Raw genomic sequence first — 22,221 nt, 5'->3', positions numbered from 1 at the left:
TCGTTGACTGATTACTTAGGAGCTTTATGATAACAGCAACTACCTATGCAACTAAAATACTGTGCCCTTTATTTGTAATATAATGTTATGTGTAATATGAGTAAAATAAACGTGTTTGAGTTTACGTTTGACTTTGAATTATATACTTATTGCACCTTTTTCCTTGACTTGTACTTGTACAGTGAACTATAGTGAAGTGTATTAATTATTTCACCTGATTTTCTTGCAATTAGCTGAAAAAATTGAAAAATGTCATTGTAGTTCACTTTACAAAAGCTTCAGAAGGCTTACCGCGAAAAACGAAAATTGAAATGTAGTTATTTGCCTCACAATCGCTATTTCATATTTGTGCTATGTGCGCACGAATATAAAATAGCGATTGCGAGGCAAATAACGACATTTCAATTTTCGTTTTTCGCGGTAAGCCTATGGTATAGTTTTTATTGTTATGCATGTGTGCACTGTGCACGCACACACGTAAAGGTTAGTTTGGTCAAATTCCGCTTGGAGCGTTTGTGTAGACTTTTTTTGACATTTATCGCGAGTTGGCTCTCTTTTACTATATATAGTTATTATACTCTTTGATATTAACTTTATCTGTGGCATCCTGGCTGGCAGGTCAAATTTGTCAGTAGTAGGCACATTGAAAAAGCGTAGAATTTTTGTATTTAATTAGTTTTATTATTCATTTTGCATTATTTAAATTAACCGATTTGCTGCATTGTTAGTGCTGCTTCTATAATGGAGCTACATATTTGAAGGAGCTGCTATATTCTATGGAATACACTTGCATACAAAAGAGGCCAACCAAAAGTTGTAAGTAAAAATCTAACATATTTCTGATTCGTATTAGTTTTAGAGCTCATACAGTAGGTCGCATATGCCCCACGTGCCTTGTTAATAAGACTTCAAACATTACCTTCGGTAATGGTTGAGCTGTATTAGCATACAATGATTTTTTGAGCTGCCTATTCATATTTTAATAGCATTTTAAACTGCAAATAGGATTTGCCTAACTTAACGACGCACTAGCCACTACAAAAGGATGTTGATTGTTTTTTCGTCCAGTGCCTGATGTCCGTACTTAAGAGTTTGTTTTGGCTGTGATATTTCTATTATTTTTTATGATTTGAGTGCCATGGAGCATACTTCTCTAATCAACGAAAGCGATATGGAGGTATGCTTTATTTTATCATAAAAATATGTAAAAGTAGATTATTTTTATAGGTTACTTTTAAAATAAGCAAGTATCTACCCACAATTATTTTTAAAGTCACATGCTTATTTTTTTTAATCATTAATCCTACCTGTAGGACAGAATTAGCTGTTGAGAAGTATGTATAGAAATGAAGAGAGACGGTAGCAACCGTAACGGCTCGGAGCGGGGCTCGGACAGGCCGGGGGACAAGGACAGTGACCCCCTGATTGTCTCGTCCACTATATCTGAGGAGCCCAAGCCAGTAAGAAATATTAATTGGCAGCTAAACTACGAAATTGTACAACTTCATTGTCAACTACATTAGTTAACCTCATTAGGTATCATATTCATTGTTATTCTTCAAAAAGAAGACCTAAGGGTGAGTTGCATGTTATTATCCTCTAGCCGCCCATATGTCAAACCTTGCCAAGCAAAATGAAATTTTATTTTGTCAATACAAAGTTCAAATTAGAATGGAACAGGAGACCTTTTTATGGGTCTCTGGGCGGTTAGAGGTTATATGCAATTGTTGATGATGTTCCATATAAATGAAACATTCTGTGTAAGCACTAATCATCCAAAGGTGTTTTTTGTAAGAACAACACATTTACAGAATGCATCATCATCATAACTTTCCAGATCCTATTTATATGGTGCATAAATTATACAGTATAATTATAAGAATAAAACCCAATCAAGAATCCTTTCGAGATTACCACTTGTTTGTCCAAAAGTATAATTTCCCTTAATTTAGGCTGTTTTATTAAAATAATGTCTCCTATTACTAACCTTCTTATTTATTCTAAATAATCCTTAAAATTTGTATTCTGAAGACCAGGGGTCACCAAGTCTTCTGGGGTCCGGTTTTTAAAATAATATGACCATTGCGGTCCATTTCTACTTGTTAAAAATAAGTGAAAAAAAATAGGTTGGCGCTCCGGACCCAGACCCCATTTGGTGACCCCTGCCGTAGACAATACAATTGAAATCTCCAATATTTAAAACACATTATATGTATGTTTGATCCAAATGTCAATGGTTCCTTTTTACCTTTATGGTATGGAATCCTAAAAAGGTTGCTAACTAAGCTGACATTGAAGCTGTAGAATTTCTAATTTAGCCATATTGTGTAGATAGACCCGCTTGTAGGCCCGGCACTTCATTTATTTTAATTTTCATTCCAAACTTCATATTAAATAGGTACATATCAATTTCACTAACACTGTTATTTGACACTGAAAGTGTAGTGTGTACATTAAGCATAAAATTGTACAAAGCTAAGCAAATGCTTCATTATTACCCAACTAAAAAAGGGAAAGGTAATGTTTTTATTTTATGCAGTGCTAGATTTGTATTGGCACCAGCTTCTGCAAAATGTAAATGTTAGATAAATGTGTGTCAAGGATGTTAAGTTATAAGTATTTAAATGTTGCACTTGGGGATTGTATGTTTTGCACAAATAATTATTGAGGTGATTTTTATTAACTAAATATTTTACAAAAATCACCTCCCATTCGCGCGGTATGATTGGTATCAACACGTCATTTAATCATTAAGTTTTAATAAAACATTTAAGCGTCACATCAATACTAATAACAGAGATAGCAAAGTAATAAGTTGATAAAGCAAAGCAGCCAGCATGTGATGCCGAAATGGTCACCACTATGCAATAAAGTGGGCATGACTAGCATGGTCTATCATTAGACTTATTATAGGTAGATTGAAAAAAAAAATGTTGTCCTACATTATTTGACCACTGTGGTTGCCTGTCATTTAAAGCTAAACTGTGGCATGAACTGCCGCCCGCGTTATTTCCGAACCGATACGGCCTTCAAACCTTCAAGAAAAGAGCGTACTCCCATCTTAAAGGCTGGCAACGCACTTGCACCCCTTGTTGCAGGCGTCCATGGGCTACGATAAATACTTCAAATCAATGCGATTCATCTGTTCGTCTTCCTCCTAAAAAAGCGATATTATTACTAAAGTGAACAAAAAAATGTGTACACAAAATGTTGTCCTTGACTCAACCATTGTCAATATTGCAATATTGTCATACACACGTAAAAAAGGATAATCAAGTGATAATTCGCAGACTGGTATGTTTACCAAGCTGTTCAGTGCCCATCTTATCTGATATCGGACATACGGATCAAGCTAATTGTTCACTTTGATCAATTCAAACATGTTTGCATTGATAATCATCAAACGTTACGTTACAACACACCATGAAAATGTTATTAGTCATGTCATGATTAAAAAAGAAAGTATTTATGATAAAAACTTGTATTTTACGAGGGGTGTTCAAAATATTCTCGGTATGAGAATGAAAACAAACAAGTACGAAAAGTTTGATATTTTTATTTTTCAATATACTCCCCCCCTATGTTCATACACTTAAAAGATCGATCAATTATTTTTTTTAATCCTGCATAAAAATATTTTTTATCTTTGGTGTAAAAATGCTCCTCCACTGCCGCCTTCAATGCTTCATCATCGGAAAATTTATTTCCACGCAGATCCTTTTTAAGATTGGGGAACAAAAAGAAGTCGCTGGGGGCTAAGTCCGGACTATACGGTGGGTGAGTAACAGTTTCAAACCCACATTCAACAATAGCTGCCTTGGCAATATGAGCAGTATGGACGGGGGCGTTGTCATGCAGAAGCATAACACCTTTGGTTAACTTTCCTCGCCTCTTTTCTTTGATTGCATCCTTTAATTGACGTAGAATGTTAGCGTAGTACTGTCCTGTGATATTTACACCTTTTTCTTTATAATCGATCAGTAATACTCCTTCAAAATCCCAAAATATCGTGGCCATGACCTTGCCAGCTGAAGGGATGACCTTGAACTTCTCGGGATGAGCTGAACCCTTAATGTGCCACTGCATGGACTCTTGTTTACTCTCTGGGTCATAATGATGAACCCAGGTTTCATCTCCAGTAACTATTCTTTGCAGCACCTCATCAGGATTTTCACCGCACAGGTCAATAAAATCGGAACAACAAGCTACACGCATGTCTTTTTGAAGCCGAGTCAGCATTCGCGGAACCCATCTTGCACTTACTTTTGACATATTAAGATGGTCATGGATAATATCATGTACGGTACCAATAGAGAGATTGGTTACTTGTGCTATAGATTTTACCTTCACTCGACCATCTTCCAATATAAGTTTTTCCACTTTATCAATATTTTCTTGTGAAGTAGCTACTACAGGCCGGCCAGGTCTAGGGTCGTCTTCAACACTCTCCCTTCCACGTTTAAACTCGCTTGACCACTTTTGAATGGTAGATAAAGAAGGAGCAGACTCACGGTAAACACAATCCATTTCCTCTTTTATGGTTTTTTGATTTTTACCCTGTTTTGTCAAGAATTTTATCACGCATCGATGTTCTAATTTAGTTAACATTGTCAATTCCCACATGATGTTCATGTTTGTTCAGCAATTGCAGAAAAACAAAAGAACATCTCGGTTCGAATTATACTTTTTTTTAATGTCAATGAATAAACCTTAGCGGCCAGTAACGAAAGAAATTTTAGAAGAGGTTGTAAGATATCAATACCGAGAATATTTTGAACGCCCCTCGTAACCTTTCGTACGTGTGTGGTAGTCTGAAACCTCGGCCGTGCCGCATAGAGCAAAAACAAATTTTCTCAAAAAAAATAATTCAAAGAGATGAGTAAAAATTGGGCCAGAATCTTTATCAAACAAAAACGAGAGGCTAATAGTAAAGTAAAACCCGTTAAAGAAGTTTCTAAATGCTCCACGTCAAAAACGCATTAGCGGGAAAGCGTATTAACCGTGAAAATTGTATGAAAAAAGTTTTAGTGACCAGTGTAAAGATGTCTACACATATTGCAACAACTCGCATGCGATTTTTGATAAATTGCGGGTTTTGATCGATCAATTGAGTTTGTTAAAATCGCATGCGACATATAACAGGGTATTAGGCTGGAAATCGTATTAAATAAACGTGATCGTATTAAATGTGTTATATATTTAAATTTGACCGCAGTCTTCTGATAACTATTAACCGATCGTTAAAGGTACATTAAGTATTCAAAACTCCTTCAAACTCCTTGAAAACTAACAATACCTAAAAAGCTAGCGTTCTGAATTAAAACTATATGTCTCTATTTGACTTGTACTTCATTCTGTTGAATTGATCTATGAAATACCTGACGACACTCATTGACTTATATTACTTCGTGAAGACTAGTCTTACGGGCATTGCGTATTGTATAGCCATGCCATGGCTAACTGCAGTTACTAGTATTACCTAAGTTGAGCTACTAGTGTTACTTAGCGAAGCCGAAAATGAAGATACAAACTAACCTGTTGCTTGTTGTATACATCCAGTTCTTTCCATAAAACAATTTCCCGCTATTAAAAAAAGTTGTGATTGGTCATTATTAAGTTTTGGTTGGTAACATAAAATTCTATACCTAGGTATGTCAACTCAAACCTTTCCTTTCCTCGTGCGGCATTACAATATTCGACATAATTAATATAATTATCAACCTGTGTGCAGTACAGTTGATTCGATCGCGACACAATATACTTACGTGAGGTAATTTTTGAGCTCTATTCAGACTTCTGGTGCGTTGTTGGAACATATAATTGTGCCTTTCTCGAGAACGTTCTCCGTTTACTATGGGACATTCCCCATTTTCTCGTTTCGTCGAGATGGTTCTCGAGAACGGCACATCTATATTTGCACATCAATAATGTCCTCGCTACAGGCTTCAATCGTCACAACTCTTAATCCTATTATCTCACTGCAAACAGCTTCGCATACTAGTCATTAACTTGCTGATAAAAACGCCTTACCAGATTACTAGGGATTAAAAAAATGCCTGATAACTACAACCAGTTATAAGTGAGCTTTGTTGTATTCTTATTGTTGATAATATCTGACATGCTATCAATTGTCTATATTGTCATACACACAGGACAGTATAGACACTAAACGTTGAGGCCCTAAAACTGCGATCAAAGTCTTAATTCTTTAGAGTATGTTGTACCTATCAAATTGAAGAAAAAACGATTTCGATAAGTTTTGCCAGTTTTCACAAAACTGCCCGTACTTAACTCGGAAATTAGAATCCACAGTGGGACCTTTTACTTTGACAAAATTAATGAATAAAAGTTACCTTTTTTGACGAGGCTCGGCACGTAACATATCTAGGTTTGGTAGTAGTTTTCGTTTTACAAAGAAAATAGAGCGAGTAGAAGGTTTATAAAACGTCTACTCGCTCTTATTTCTTAGACTTAGTGTAAGGCCCGAGTGGACGCTCGAGTTGGGCGTGCAGCGGGACTGGGTGTGCGGCGTGCATGTTAAACAAATGCAAGCGTATAGGAGCGGCCTTAGTGCACGCTGCTCAAATCACTTGGGAGCTCGACGCTACGCTGCACGCCCCGCCGAACGCTCCGCTTCGAGCGTCCACTCAGGCCTTCACTTAGGCTCATACAATTGTAAAGTACTCATTGCATGTCTTAAAAGAATCTTAGACATGTGTCAACTCTTACGAAATGAACTGTAATAGCCGGAGATCACCATACAATGGGCACTGTTTCAGTGTTGAGATATAGTCTGTTGAGTGTTGCAGTGATGTGAGGATGTGTCGGATAGAGTGATATTGTTTGTGTGTGAATGGCTTAAAATGAAAAAGAAGATCAATATAACTGTGTCGTCTAAGAATAAAACGGTGTGTAGCCTTAGCCTTATTTATAGGTATTAGCTTCATACTTCACTAATTATTATAATGGCCTCTCCAAAACGTCGTCGATAATCGCATCCGATTTGCTATACATTGCAGCATTTAATATATGTATAGATTGAATTCGTTGCTCTTACTTAGCCAGCAGTTATCTTAAATCTCATGTCATTTGTTGTAAGGTCTGTGGAAGCCTGAAATAGCATCACTACAAAAACATAGCAAACTCACAGCAAAACGTAACTTTCTACGTAATATTTTACAAAACGATTACATTCCAAGTATCGATTTCCCATGGCATGATGAGGGTAATTTTTTACCACCGTTACGTCTTTGTCTTTCATAATTGCTTTAAATCAAGGACATATACGCTCCTATTAACTTAGAAATTTCCAATGTCACATTATTTACCTTGAAACTAATAACCTTCAGGCCAATTCGAACGTGCACCTGACATCAAACCGATATTTGATTAGTAATATGGGAACCGGCCATATCTGTCGAAGGGATGAGGACCGATGGGGCCAGCGAGTACTGTTCTGGAGACCCCGACTGGGAAGCCGAAGGGACAGAAAACCACGAGCCAGATGGTCGGACCAGTCGGACGACAAGACAGGGCTGACCTGGCATAGAACCGCCGCATACAGAACAATATGGAAATCCATGAAAGAGATATATGTATGCTGAGAAGAAGAAGAATATTGGAATCATATCGCTGTCATTAGCGTGTTCATTTCGCTCTGACTTGTCCGTACATGTACCTAATAGGCGAGCGAGACGCCCGCGCGAATGACAGCTAACTGTTAATTATGATTCGAAAACGATTCAAATATCGGTTTGATGTCAGGTCCACGTTCGAATTGGCCTGCTTTAAGGTTTTGTTCAAGGCTAACACTTAATATGAGGGTTGTAAGGACGAACAGCGTGGATTGTTTAAGTCAACGTTATTCAACTGTAATTTATGGAATTAGTTGGAAGTTTTATACAAAAACATGGAATAAATTTATTCAACAAATACCAACCATACACGTATTGCATAAATTAGGACTATATTAAGCGAAAAAGTGTAAGAACTTGGAATCCTTATCGAGTACCTATTTAATAAGCATTGAAGAACTTTATAATGCGGGATTATTATTATAATTCCAACTTCTGCCCGCGAATTCGACTGCGAGGGATAATGATGTTGATGATAATTGATAAAAACTATCCTATGTCCTTCCCCGGATCTCAAACTACATAAATATACCAGATTTCATCTAAATCGGGCCAGCGGTTAAAGCGTGAAGAACTGAAGAGGTAACATACAGACTGACAGAGTTCCTTTCGTATTTAGAATATTAGTAGAGATAGTAGGGATGTAAAAACTAAAAGTTATTATAAGTAGTGACAAAAGTTATTACATGACTGAGATTTTGTGGAAAATACTTAAACGTACGGCCGGGAGAAACGTAACATAATAATATCATATAAGAAACGTAACGGGAGAAACGTAACATAATAATAATATATATATATCATATAACATAACATAATATAAGATATGTAAACATTATGCTTTTTGAACTACTCTTCTTATTTTCCAGTAATCGGTTAAGTAAGAAATACTTCTCAATAGTAAACAAAAGCGGTACTTAAATAAATAAGTAGTTATTGACTGATAATGACCTAATGACATAATGATAATGACCCTCCACGAGTTGTCGTGAAACGAGATTATAGCGTTTCGTAAGAGAAACAAGGTTGATAACTGTGGTAATCTTTGCGACGTCAATCATTTACAGAAACTGTGTAGTAAACAAGGAAACGTTGAAAACTATTATAGTAAAAAAAAAAAAAAATTTTATTGTCAAAAAACAAGTTACTAAGTGGGTCCCTGACTTCTGAGCTAGGTAAAGACCTGTGTTACAGAAGTCAGTGTCCTCTCCTAGACAATAGAAACTATATAAGGAACATCGAATCTAGTATGACTTATTTACTACATTTCCCATTTTGTTTTTATTTTATATTTAAAGCAATTAATTATAGCGCCTGTTTTGATACCAGAAAACAATGCCAAATATTAGTAGAACTAGAACCTCGATTATCAGAAATATTAATTGGGTACTTTCCTCTACTTAAATTATTTCGCACCGTGCACGAAATAAAGCACCAGATAATTATTAGAAAAACATAGCAGTTATTTTTAAACACAATTTCTATTTAATAAATCGGATGGAAGTATAAAAAGTAGGCGAGTTGACCGTGACGTCACTACACACGTTTTCATATAAATTCCATATAAGCAAATCGTTTTGACAGTTCTGTTCTAAAAAAGAAACTGATTTGACTAGTAGGAAAGTAGCCAATTGGAACCGTTCAAGTCCGGACAATCAAAAGTTGGGATAATCGAAATGTGGGTTTTTGGACGTGGCCTATATCGACCGGGATATAAAGTCTTAAGAACATAAGTCGATCGAAATAAGGTCGATAAGTCTAGTGAAACTAACCGTGAATCATTCAAAACTGTTTTTGAACGTGATCAAACAACAACACATTTTTATACAAAACAGTACAGTACGTTAAAATTTGACGTACAACTTAACGTTAAAACCTAACCTTGAAAAAGATCGGATAATTGAGGGTACGGATAATCGAGGTTCTACTGTACTTAATTAGGGTGTTTTTGTATAGAAACTTGTTTTTGTAAGTCGGTTATAAATGTAGCCTACGTCAATCGAGTTGTTCCGTTCTCAATACAGTACAAAGAAAATAAAGCGAGTTGAAGTTTTGTAGGTAAGTATGTAAAACTTCTACTCGCTCTAATTTTACATAGTTTTATTTAGCTTCACTGTGTATATCCCTTTGTATATACGCAGTGAAGTATATCGCTATGTATACCACTTCCATGTGTCTCATTGAACTGAAATTTCGCATACCTACTTACTTCCGTATTTGCGATGACAATACAATAATATGCTAACATGGAGCTGATCTGATGATGCAGTCGGAAGGTAGCAAACAGAACTCTTCGACGGGAAAACATAAACACATTGAGTTCAGGCTCATTTGAAAGGTCACGAGACGTACTTGATAGACATGCAAAGTACAGTCGGCAATAAAAGTGTGTATCAAAAAATATTTTTGACGGTTACTTGTTAACCTTTTCCACGCCGTGTCAAACACAAAAGCTGTCACTCAGACGCCACATCATTGAAGTGTCATAACTGAAGTTGAACTTTATTTATATGCACGTAGGTCGATGTTGCTCTGTGTGGTCTGTGACCGATTAATCGGTCTTTGCTCGGCTTCGGTCGGCTTCGAACCTACGGTGCGGATATATCGGTCATTGGCGTCCAAAAGGTTAAGAATGTCGTTTTAAATTGACAGCGTAACTTTGATTGTATGGCTTCGATTATGTGACTTAAACACAGGCCTTTTTGTACCTATATTAAAACAGCTACATATTATCATTCCCACTTTCTAACTGGACTCACCCACTTACTCGATGTAACCAATTGGCCATAGTTGACCCGCGGTTCAAGCTTTATCTTAATTATCTGACTGATACCAGCAGTCAACTTGTACAGACTAACTGGATACATTCGTCTATTTATTCGTTTGAAATTAAATAAATAACTTTACAACGCACAAATCAATATTTATGCACGCTTGTTATCACTCATGCCAATGAGGTTAGGCCTTGGTATCCCTTAGGCGTCAAATTTACTGTACGCTGCGAATAGAATTATATCGGAATACACATTTCTATTAAACGTGACATTACCATAGAGAAAAATACGTAGAAAGCTCACTTCATACATCAGTTTTGATACAAAAAAGACTATTATATTAGTTTTGGTACTTAGTGTACGGAATAGACCAGAGTTAAAGACCAAGGCCTGGCAAAAATAAGTAGGTAACTTTTTAATGTCGTATTCCATTGCAGTTGTGTGGACTGTGCCCGATGTTCCCGTCGTGCATGTCTCTGCTGTCGCGGCGCGCGGAGCAGCAGGCCCCGCGGCCCGGGCAGACCGCCGTCGTCCTCAATGTGTACGACATGTATTGGACCAACTGGTAAAGATCGGTTTTCCTAGGATAGCGGTGCCGTCATATAGCGGCCGTATCCATACTAAATAATACGGCTAAATATGGATGTCGTAGTATTTGTATGGAGACGGCCGCTATATGACGTGACGGCACCGCTATCCTAGGAAACCAGAGCATAAGCACGTAGTTTTCTTTAAGGAGTCTATATTGGGTCGCATAGTAATTAATTGTCCTAATGTAATGTTACGCATAAAACTCATTTTGCATAATTGTTATGTGCTGAAACTATTAACATTTCTGAAAAATTATAAAACAAACCTAACCTATTCTACACAACCCATGGACCTATACTAATACAAAATACAAATACATTTATTTAATTACTTTACCTATCGCGAAAGAGGAAAATCGAAATCCGTTACTTGCCTCTTTATCGCATTTCCATATTCGTGCGATAGATAATGAAATTCTCCGGTGTATGTGTTATGATACTTACCGTAATGATCGCAGGATACATACTCAACTCATGATTTGTTAGCGTTCTTTATCTGTAATTTCTAAGCATTGAGTGACAGTTGTTAAAAACAAAAGTCGAAAAGTAATGTTATTGTCGTTTGTACGCAGACATACGTCATTCCATTAGCATATATGTTTACAGGATGCTCACAAACATATATGTATGTAGTATATAACTTAACAAAAAAAAAAATACAATATATAGTCCATGTGTACTTTTAAGAAAAAATACCTACTGTACTTACCTAGAATTGAATTTGGATTTATATACAACAAGGAAATATCATTCAGAGGAAATTATTTCTGTAAAGCAAGTTCAGTGACACATGTTGTGGTTTTAATAATGAGTAATTCCTAATCGTACCTACGCACCTATATTATTAGGTAGGCACAAGCATGCTTACCTAATTCATGTCAATTTGTGTAGGATTGTTCCACATTATTTATTTGTTGATTTACATTGACATTATTTGATGACAAATTTTTATTAATGGTCTCAATCGATCAGGTTTGTTTTTGGGATCAAATGTCTATATGGGACCCACTGCATTAAAAGCAATACAAACGTCAGAAACGATAGTCGAAGTCCGACAGTCGTACTTCACTCGCGAAATGCTCCTAACAAATTGATATGTGAACGTGACGTCACTGTCACTGAGAGCCCATCTTGAAGTATGGACAAAAGAAATTTTCATTTTTGTCGGTGAAATATTGCGTTTATGTATATCTTTTTTTTGGATAAAATGTAAGGAATCGAATTATATCCTTACTTATTCACTTTTTGGAAGTTAATAAAAAACTTGTATTTTGAAACTTTCATGTCCTGTATTTTTGTATTATTTCCATATATTATTTTAATATCCAACATTATTGTGATAAATTGCTCCTTTGCTATCTATTTTACTAGATTTTGTTATGAAATCCAACATGTGTCATTATCGCTATTCCGCAGGTACACGGCCGGAGCTGGGGTGGGCGTATTCCACAGTGGTGTCCAAGTGCACGGTTCAGAATGGGCGTACGGCGGGCACCCTTACGCCTTTACCGGCGTGTTCGAGATCACGCCGCGCGACGAGAGGGAGCTCGGCGAACAGTTCCGGTTCCGGTGAGTACATAACCCGTAACACACACGGACAGAGCGTGTAACACGCAGTGCAACACAGGTTGTAACAGCAGAGTACTAGTGCACGGTTCAGAATGGGCGTACGGCGGGCACCCTTACGCCTTTACCGGCGTGTTCGAGATCACGCCGCGCGACGAGAGGGAGCTCGGCGAACAGTTCCGGTTCCGGTGAGTACATAACCCGTAACACACACGGACAGAGCGTGTAACACGCAGTGCAACACAGGTTGTAACAGCAGAGTACTAGTGCACGGTTCAGAATGGGCGTACGGCGGGCACCCTTACGCCTTTACCGGCGTGTTCGAGATCACGCCGCGCGACGAGAGAGAGCTCGGCGAACAGTTCCGGTTCCGGTGAGTACAGAGCCTGTAACACACACGGACAGAGCGTGTAACACGCAGTGCAACACAGGTTGTAACAGCGGAGTAGTAGTGCACGGTTCAGAATGGGCGTACGGCGGGCACCCTTACGCCTTTACCGGCGTGTTCGAGATCACGCCGCGCGACGAGAGGGAGCTCGGCGAACAGTTCCGGTTCCGGTGAGTACATAACCCGTAACACACACGGACAGAGCGTGTAACACGCAGTGCAACACAGGTTGTAACAGCAGAGTACTAGTGCACGGTTCAGAATGGGCGTACGGCGGGCACCCTTACGCCTTTACCGGCGTGTTCGAGATCACGCCGCGCGACGAGAGAGAGCTCGGCGAACAGTTCCGGTTCCGGTGAGTACATAACCCGTAACACACACGGACAGAGCGTGTAACACGCAGTGCAACACAGGTTGTAACAGCGGAGTAGTAGTGCACGGTTCAGAATGGGCGTACGGCGGGCACCCTTACGCCTTTACCGGCGTGTTCGAGATCACGCCGCGCGACGAGAGGGAGCTCGGCGAACAGTTCCGGTTCCGGTGAGTACATAACCCGTAACACACACGGACAGAGCGTGTAACACGCAGTGCAACACAGGTTGTAACAGCAGAGTACTAGTGCACGGTTCAGAATGGGCGTACGGCGGGCACCCTTACGCCGGCGTGTTCGAGAGCTCGATAAGCGACAAGCAGTTCAGGTGAATAACCTGTAACACACAGAGACAGAGCATGTAACATGCTGAGCAACAGCGCGTAACACAGTGGATTTCACTTTTTGACAGCTTTTGTTAGAAGGGACTTCCACTTTTGAGAAACGGGCCCCTGCTATAGTTCGTTTTTTTTTAGCATTAGAAAAAGATTACGCGATCTTAAAGTGTCTTTTAATAGAAAAACGCTTTTTAAAAATCAGTAACTATTACTTATGAAAGCAAAATAATGTAAATAATCGTATATGATTCATAATTGTTACATATTTGCCGTGACTTATTTTTCAAAAGTGTTTTTCAATAAAAAGACACGTCAAGATCGCGTAGTCTTTTTCTAATGCTAAAAAAACAAACTATAGGCCAAAACTGTCTTAGCAGAGTTAACCTAATTTTCACTTAAGTTTTGCGCAAGTTACTATTCGTTTATTTTCATAGTTCAACTCTACCTTCATTTGGGGGTTGAGAGTTAGCTAGATTTAAACATATCCACTATATTTTTTTCTGTTTTCAGGCAAAGTGTGCACATAGGATATACAAGTTTCAGCGAAGAAGAGGTCAGAAGACTTGTGACGGAGCTAGGGAAACAATTTCGAGGTGACAGGTAAATTTGATATTTTTATATATTTTACTTTGGTGTTCTATACTAAGAAGTACAAAAGAAGATTTTTCTTTTTTTTTTGTACTGTGCATATGCACATGTGTATAGAACTAGAGCCCTAAATAGCTCAAGAATCACGATGCGTGACTGTGCAATAAGTATTTGACATTTTAGAAAATATTATTTTATGTAAAAACGAGTAAAGTGTCATTCTATAGAACTTGCTATGTAAACAAACGGCCATATTGAAACTGTCAAAAAATATGAATTTACTAGAGACCTGTTTACATAGTTAGCAAGTTCCATAGAATGACACTTTATACGAAGTTATTATCTTTACATTATTGTAAAAATAATATTTTGCTTTCAGATACCACCTCATGAACAATAATTGTAATCATTTCACATCGGCGTTCTGTTTGGTACGTATTACCTCAATTACCTACAGGATATTTTATTATAAGAATAGTACATGTTTTACGCAATGCAGCGCTGGTGGCCTAGCGGTAAGAGCGTGCGACTTGCAACCCGGAGGTCGCGGGTTCAAACCCCGGCTCGTACCAATGAGCTTTTCGAAACTTATGTACGAAATATAATTTGATATTTACCAAGCGCTTTTCGGTGAAGGAAAACATCGTGAGGAAACCGGACTAATCCCAATAAGGCCTAGTTTACCCTCTGGGTTAGAAGTTCAGATGGCAGTCGCTTTCGTAAAAACTAATGCCTTCGCCAATTCTTGGGATTGGTTGCCAAGCAGACCCTTAGGCTCCCATGAGCCGTGGCAAAATGCCGGGACAACGCGAGGAAGATGACATGTTCGCAATTTAATTGAAAGTAAATTGTTAATTGACGACCGGTCTGGCCTAGTGGGTAGTGACCCTGCCTGTGAAGCCGCGGTCCTGGGTTCGAATCCCAGTAAGGGCATTTATTTGTGCGATGAGCACAGATATTTGTTCCTGAGTCATGGTTGTTTTCTATGTATTTGTATATTATATATATCGTTGTCTGAGTACCCACAACACAAGCATAGAGCTTACCGTGGGGCTTAGTCAATTTGTGTAAAAATGTCCTCTAATATTTATTTATTTATTTATTTATTTAATTTGCAGGCGCTATGCGACAAGCCGATCCCGGCGTGGGTGAACAGGCTGGCGTATGTGAGCTCGTGCGTCCCTTTCCTGCAGCGGTGCCTGCCCAAGTATGTGCCCTTATAGATAAGATAAGATAAGATAATCGTTTATTTGATAAAACACGAGTTATACATAAGATGTCAATATATACAAATTCAGTTCTTTACATGTCTGGCTGGAATTTCAGCATTCAAATATTTATTACAAAATTAAATTACAAATATTAAATAAGCAGTATAGAATCTTGTTGAAGAGAAAAAAAATGACAATGTGTACCAATGTCAAATTACTGAACTAAATTATCTCAATATTGTTAATTATAAATAGTTGTATTAAATTTAAATCATTAATGTCATTATCAATTTTTCGACAGAATTTTTTTTCGACAATTTATAGACTGATTAGGAAAGACCAATTACTATGTAGTGGCCAATAACTATAGCAGTCACCCTATAATGTCTATAAACCTTAATTTACAGTACATATGGGGCTACTTTTCCGCACTAGTGCGTAAAATAGCACTTTTCGTGCGTATGTCGAAACTGTAAAGTGCCATATGTACTGTAAAACGTTGTTCGATACACATGCGAATAGGTAATTCGCAACTCGTGTCGATTTAAAAACACTCCCTTCGGTCGTGTTTTAATTTATCGCCACTCGTTTCGAATTTCCTCTTTTTCGCACTTGTATCGAAAATAACTATTACAGTACATATGGTCCTATTTTCCTGCATTAGTGCGTAAAATAGCACTTTTTGTGCTATTTTATTTTATTTTACTCCCTTCGGTCGTGTTTTAATTTATCGCCACTCGTTTCGGATTTCCTCTTTTTCGCACTTGTATCGATAATAACTATTACAGTACATATGGTCCTATTTTCCCGCATTAGTCCGTAAAATAGCACTTTTTGTGCTATTTTATTTTATTTTACTCCCTTCGGTCGTGTTTTAATTTATTGCCACTCGTTTCGAATTTCCTCTTTCCGCACTTGTATAGTAAATAACTATTCCTTGTGTTTTAGAAAAATCTGTGAATGAAGTTATTTTGGAAATAGAAAATAATTAAGTAAATTCAAAAGTGCGCTCAGATGTAGCGAATGCGCGTAGTCTGCGCGCTTTATGCAAGCCTTGTATCAGTTGTTTTAAGTGTAAGGCCTGAGTGGACGCTCGAAGCGGAGCGTTCGGCGACTTGTGCAGCGTGGCTGTGGGCTCACGCGTGATGTGAGCAGCGTGCACTAAGGCCGCCCCTATACGCTTGCATTTGTTTAACATGCACGCCGCACGCCCCGCCCCGCTGCACGCCCAACTCGAGCGTTCAGGCCTTACACTAAGGTGCGCAATGTAGCAAACATGCATGCGTACCATCGCCCACACTGTTAATTGACAGTTCATATACCTTATTACATAAGGCATAAGGTCCAAGTCCAAGGTCCACCGATGGACAGTTAAATGTTGTTGTTCGTACTCGCGACGCATTCGCTAGATCTAGACGCACGCGACAATAGCGACGCACCTGGCATTTGTTAGACCCTATTTCGTAGCAATAAGGTTCACATTTCACAACTGGTCAGTAGGGATGTTGCGGATGCCGGTTTTTTGACATCCGCGGACGCGGATGCGGATTTTTAAAGGCTGACATCCGCATACGTCAAATATTACATTTTAGTAATTTTTATTTCAAAAAACCGGCCAAGTGCGAGTCGGACTCGCATTCCAAGGGTTCCGTACATTAAGTCCCATTCACGCTTGACTGCTCATTTCTAATAGGTATTTTTTGGCTAATGACTAAATTACCTAGCAGTTTAGCACTTACGCCGATGCTAAAACGTTCCTGTACCGACCTGTTCCACATCCGCATCCGCATTAAACTCCGCATCGATTTTATGCGTATGCGGATGCAGATGCGGATGTTGAAAATAATGCGGAAGTTCCGCGGTTGCGGATGCGGATGCGGATATTCGCAACACCCTTGGAAAAAACCTTGGGACACTTTTTTTCTCCTATTAGGATAGAAAGAGCTCGTGATTCTGAGTAGAAATAACATATAATATCACAAATAATAAAAAAGTGTAGGGGACAACTTTAAATAAAATGGCCCAGGTAAGATTGTTGCTGTTTGTACTCGCGACTCATTCACTAGATCTAGACGCACTTTAATCATTCTTCCACTCTGTACTAATAGCGACGCACCTGACCTGACATTTGTTAGACCCTATTTCGTTGCAATAAGGTTCACAACTGGTCAGTAACACGGGAATAATGACAAATGTTGCTTAATTATAAAAATGCTGTTTAATTATCACTACCTAACACCTACAAAAAGAATTTTTGCTGAAAAAAATGTAATGAGTATTAAACAACTATATATATACAACAGTTGCATTTTTATACGTAAAACTTTAAATAAAAAAATACACACGAACTTGTCGTTTAAAAATAGAAAAAATGTTCCGAACACCTGCACTCGACATAGCCGCCGCGCTAGTTTTCTTACCTTACCGAAGATTCGTACTAACTACGGCAAATCAATGATTACTTTTGAGGGTGCGCGCATGTACAACAACCTACCCTCACATATTAAACATCTCGAAGCGTTTAACTCGTTTAAAAAGGAACTTGCTAAACATGTCATTGCAGACAAACCGATAATATAAAACGAATTATTATGGGAAAAGGTTAAATAAATATTTAGTGCCTAGACTGTTTAACGAAATAGGGTGGTTAAGAGGGAAACCTAAGTTAAGTAAGCCGGTCCTTAAAAAGAGATTAAAAACATACCTTTTAGAAAATTAAAATTTTGGAAATTGTGATACCTATTTAATTTGTTAAGCATATGTGTGCATGTTAGTTTTTAGATTATAATAAGGATTACCTTTTGTTTAAAGGCTATTGTTTTGTACTAATTGTTTTGTTTAGGTGCAGGATTCGATTAGTTAAGTGAGCGCTTCATTCGCCAACAAACTGGTTACAGTTTGGCGACATCATAAATTTTGTTTGTGAGCATGTACCTTTTGTGTAAAAAAAAAAAAAAAAAAGTAGAACGTGTAGTTAACTGTGTTATTCAGTTAAACCTAATAAAATATGTACGTACCTATTTTAATTTTGTTATGCTGCGACGACGAAAAAATAGATGTAAATATGTATTTTAAATGTGTTCTCATGTCAGTGATGTATTGTTTTTATGAGAATAAATGTCTTTAAACCTTAAAAAAAATGTTGTTGCAGAGAGTGGCTGACTCCGGCCGCTCTGCAGCATTCGCTGGCCGCGCATTCGCGTTCCTCATCACCCAACACGCCGCAATAGCACGTGAGTACTATACTCCTGTTATAACACACAGATAAACAGCTGCCAGGCCACGCATTGATTATAGAACTTGATGGATGCAATTATGAATTGGTTGCAATTGTGGTCATGATCCTCGTTCCGGGTCGTTCCTCATGCAAAGTTTGTCCATCGCGGTTCAACGTGGCAACGCAGCGAGCGTGATGGGCTCCTTTGCGTCTGGAGGGGCGCGGGGCGAATTTTGTGAGTAGGTTTAAGTAGTACTTGTTAGTTTAGATTAAGTTTAGTAGTAGTGTTTAGTTTTAAGAGTAGGTATAGTTAATTTTAATGTAATTTTTTTTTATCTGTATTATGTAAAGATTAAAATATATATGGATTATACAATCATAAAAATTATGAAGTAATTAATTATTACCTATATTATAAGTTATTTTAAGTTACATAATTAAGGGGCCCACTGATTAACAGTCCGCCGGCCGGTATCGGCCTGTCAGTTGTTCGGAACTGTCAACTTTTTGTTCTAACTGACAGGCCGATACCGGCCCCTTTAAAGACTGATGACCCCACAGTCAAACTCATTGTTGAGTTTTGCGGGGCTATGACAATATTTAATTTAAGAGTAACACTGTATTTTATTAAATAAATAAATAAATTAAAACGTTAACTTGTTCCAAATAGAACTGAAGGCCAGAGATTTTGTTCCAAATAGAACTGAAATCCAGAGATAGTTTTTAATTTTGTGTCAAGCAGAAACGTTTCTGAACGATGCTATTGTCAAAGAGAATATAGTGTCATGGTCACAGACAAGACATCCTCTAGACTGAGCATAGTAACGCTACCCCCTCTGCCACAAATATACGGTAGTTTTACTCCATCTTCGAGTCAAAGTGTCTTAGTGTGACGTCCGTGTCTTTGAGCGGACCAATCACGGCACGGGACTCGCTCACCTCGGGCCCCTCACCCCAGTATTTTTGGCAGCATCGGTTTCATGAAATAATTGCTCTAAACTTAAAAATAAATTATGTAGTCCCACTGTAGGCCAAAAGTTATGACGCCATCGCTCGAAAAGATTACACCATTCCTTTGGCCTACTGTCGGGTAGATGGCGTTAATTTCAATATTTAACAAATAAACACATATAAGTGAAAGAATAAAGGTCAAAGTCGGCGTTGTAACAGTTTTAATCTTTTGTCAAAAGATGTCAGTGAATTTACTGTGGCTACGTAATTTACTTTGACAATCCGCCTCTATTTCAAATTATCTTTGCTATTGTTATTATGCGATGATGGCAGCTCAGATGGAAGAGCACCGGGCTAGCGATCCGGTGGTCGTGGGTTCAAATCCCAACCAAGACCTTTTTCCACTTTTAATTCGTAGAATAGTTTTTTGTCACAGTAAATACTAGCGACCCGCCCCGGCTTCGCACGGGTTAACAAATTATACATAAACCTTCCTCTTGAATCACTCTATCTATTTAAAAAAACGCATCAAAATCCGTTGCGTAGTTTTAAAGACCTAAGCATACAGACAGACAGCGGGAAGCATAGACTAGGAATCCTCTAGACGGAGTTTAGAGCAATAGGCTACATTCCTACTAGTCAAATCAGCTTCTTTTTTAGAACTGTCAAAACGATTTGCTAATATGGAATTTATATGAAAACTAATGTAGTGACGTCACGGTAAACTTACCTACTTTTTATATTTCAATCTGATTTATTAAATAAAAATTGTGTTTAAAAATAGCTGCTGTCTATGTTTTTCTAATAATTATCTGGTGCTTTATTACGTGCACGGTTTGAAATAATTTATTTTAAGTAGAGGAAACATCCCTATTATTTCATGAAACCGATGCTGCCAAAAATACTGGGGTGCGGGGGACGAGGTGAGCGAATCCCGTGCTGTGATTGGTCCGTTCAAAGACACGGACCAATCACGGCACGGGATTCTGACACTTGACTCGAAGATGGAGTAAAACTACCGTATATTTGTGGCAGAGGGGGTAGCGTTACTATGCTCAGTCTGGAGGATGTCTTGTCTGTGGCGGGAAGCGACTTTTTTTATACTATGTAGTGACGTATAATAGTACTCTAAAATATTTTTTTAACCTTTCAGATGGCGTGGTGCGCGGCGAACGCGGATCGGGGCTAGCACACCCCATCGCGTTGTCAGAGGCATCGTACGTTACTGTTGACTCATCCCCATGTTGTTAGTACTAGATTTATACGAGTATACTGTAGCCCAATCACCGCTAGTAAACGTGAAATAAAATAAAATAAACTGCGTCAAATGAGTTGTCCGTTAAACACATTCAGTGCCGAAAACCCGACTATCGGGTATTTTATGATTTCGTTCCCAGGCCGGACGACCCGATAGTCGGGATCGTGGTACTACAGCTTTATATGACGATTTTTTTGTGGACTGGCGCGGATGTCTTGTTTGGCTGGGTGGCAATGGCAATGAATGCGTTAAGAGCTACGGGGCCACAGATAGACACACATAGTGGTCAAACTTGTAACTTGTCGGGAGGTCAAATAATATTAATACCTACTTACGGGTGAATTGTTAAAAATGTGTACGTAGTAAAAAGGACCTTTTTTTTTGACGGAGTGGGAATGCGTTTATGCACGGGCCTTAATTTTATAGTGTTACGAAAAATAACCATATAAATTGTATTGTATTGTACTTATTTATTACACATATAAGTCTGAAACATACGCCAACACACTGCATATAACTTTTAAAAAATGCTTATTTTTTGTAATACAATGCAATCATATAACTTCAAATACAGGTAAAAAAATTACGTAGTACTCAACTAGTAAATTACTACTTTTTTTTTGCAATTCACCCAAAACATCTTTAAGAGTGTGTGCCAAATATGGACACCTTTTGGATATTTTGAGTATCCATCTTGAATAAGGGCGAATATGTTACATGAATACCATTATTTGAGGATTTACCTGGGTAATAATTCATTTTGAGGGGATTAAATATAACTCTGCATAAGAAATAGCTCCGCATAATACTGTACATTGCTGGATATATTTGTATATACTAAGATATGTGCCGTTTCCAGCCAAAAGGGTACTTTTTTCGGTTGCCAATAAGGCGCTATTTCCATAAAGCTTCAATTTGAAATCAACCTTATCGACAACCAATAATAGAGTATCTTTTAGTTGAAAACGTCACATACAGCAACTAGCAAAGATGCCATAACAAATGTTATACTATTACACTGAAGTGCAGTTCACGCAATTATAGAAAGAGAATTATATGTGATTCATGATTTATTTTATTCAATAGCAATGTTAAAATATTTTTTACATCACGGACGGCAGTGAATAAAGCATTTAGATTGTTTTTTTTTTATCGTCTTATATTAGGCGATACGATCTTATGCCGGCTGTATACACTCGTCGAGAGTATCTCCGACCATAGAGAAAAAAATACATAGAGTGCTCACTCCATACATCAGTTCAGACTATTAATTTCAGTATCTACATCTAGCATCGAGTAGCGGAACTATCAGTACTGCTACTTGACAATAGATGTA

General features: G+C 38.0%; 1 protein-coding gene across 1 annotated transcript; it reads left to right on the top strand.

The window, feature by feature from the left end:
• Positions 1-617: 617 nt before the first annotated feature.
• On the top strand, positions 618-20,960 carry LOC134658869 (deubiquitinase DESI2). Its single transcript, XM_063514539.1, has 9 exons — positions 618-816; positions 1,314-1,460; positions 10,846-10,973; positions 12,415-12,567; positions 14,171-14,260; positions 14,628-14,679; positions 15,367-15,455; positions 18,611-18,692; positions 20,781-20,960. Exons 2-8 carry the CDS (start codon positions 1,347-1,349, stop codon positions 18,687-18,689), a joined length of 705 nt encoding a protein of 234 aa, XP_063370609.1. The 5' UTR covers positions 618-816; positions 1,314-1,346; the 3' UTR covers positions 18,690-18,692; positions 20,781-20,960.
• Positions 20,961-22,221: the final 1,261 nt, after the last annotated feature.

This window comes from Cydia amplana, chromosome 23 (assembly GCF_948474715.1).
Source record: "Cydia amplana chromosome 23, ilCydAmpl1.1, whole genome shotgun sequence".
Lineage (NCBI taxonomy): Eukaryota > Metazoa > Arthropoda > Insecta > Lepidoptera > Tortricidae > Cydia > Cydia amplana.
Note: the sequence above shows the minus strand (reverse complement) of the source record. Positions and strands in the feature narration are given on the sequence as shown.

Bases quoted from the DNA above. Each gene is read 5' to 3' on its own strand.
- LOC134658869 (XM_063514539.1), top strand. From the start codon at position 1,347: ATGAAGAGAGACGGTAGCAACCGTAACGGCTCGGAGCGGGGCTCGGAC. The intron at 14,261-14,627 runs GTAAATTTGATA...TTTTGCTTTCAG, and splicing joins AAACAATTTCGAGGTGACAG to ATACCACCTCATGAACAATA. The intron at 15,456-18,610 runs GTATGTGCCCTT...ATGTTGTTGCAG, and splicing joins CTGCAGCGGTGCCTGCCCAA to AGAGTGGCTGACTCCGGCCG.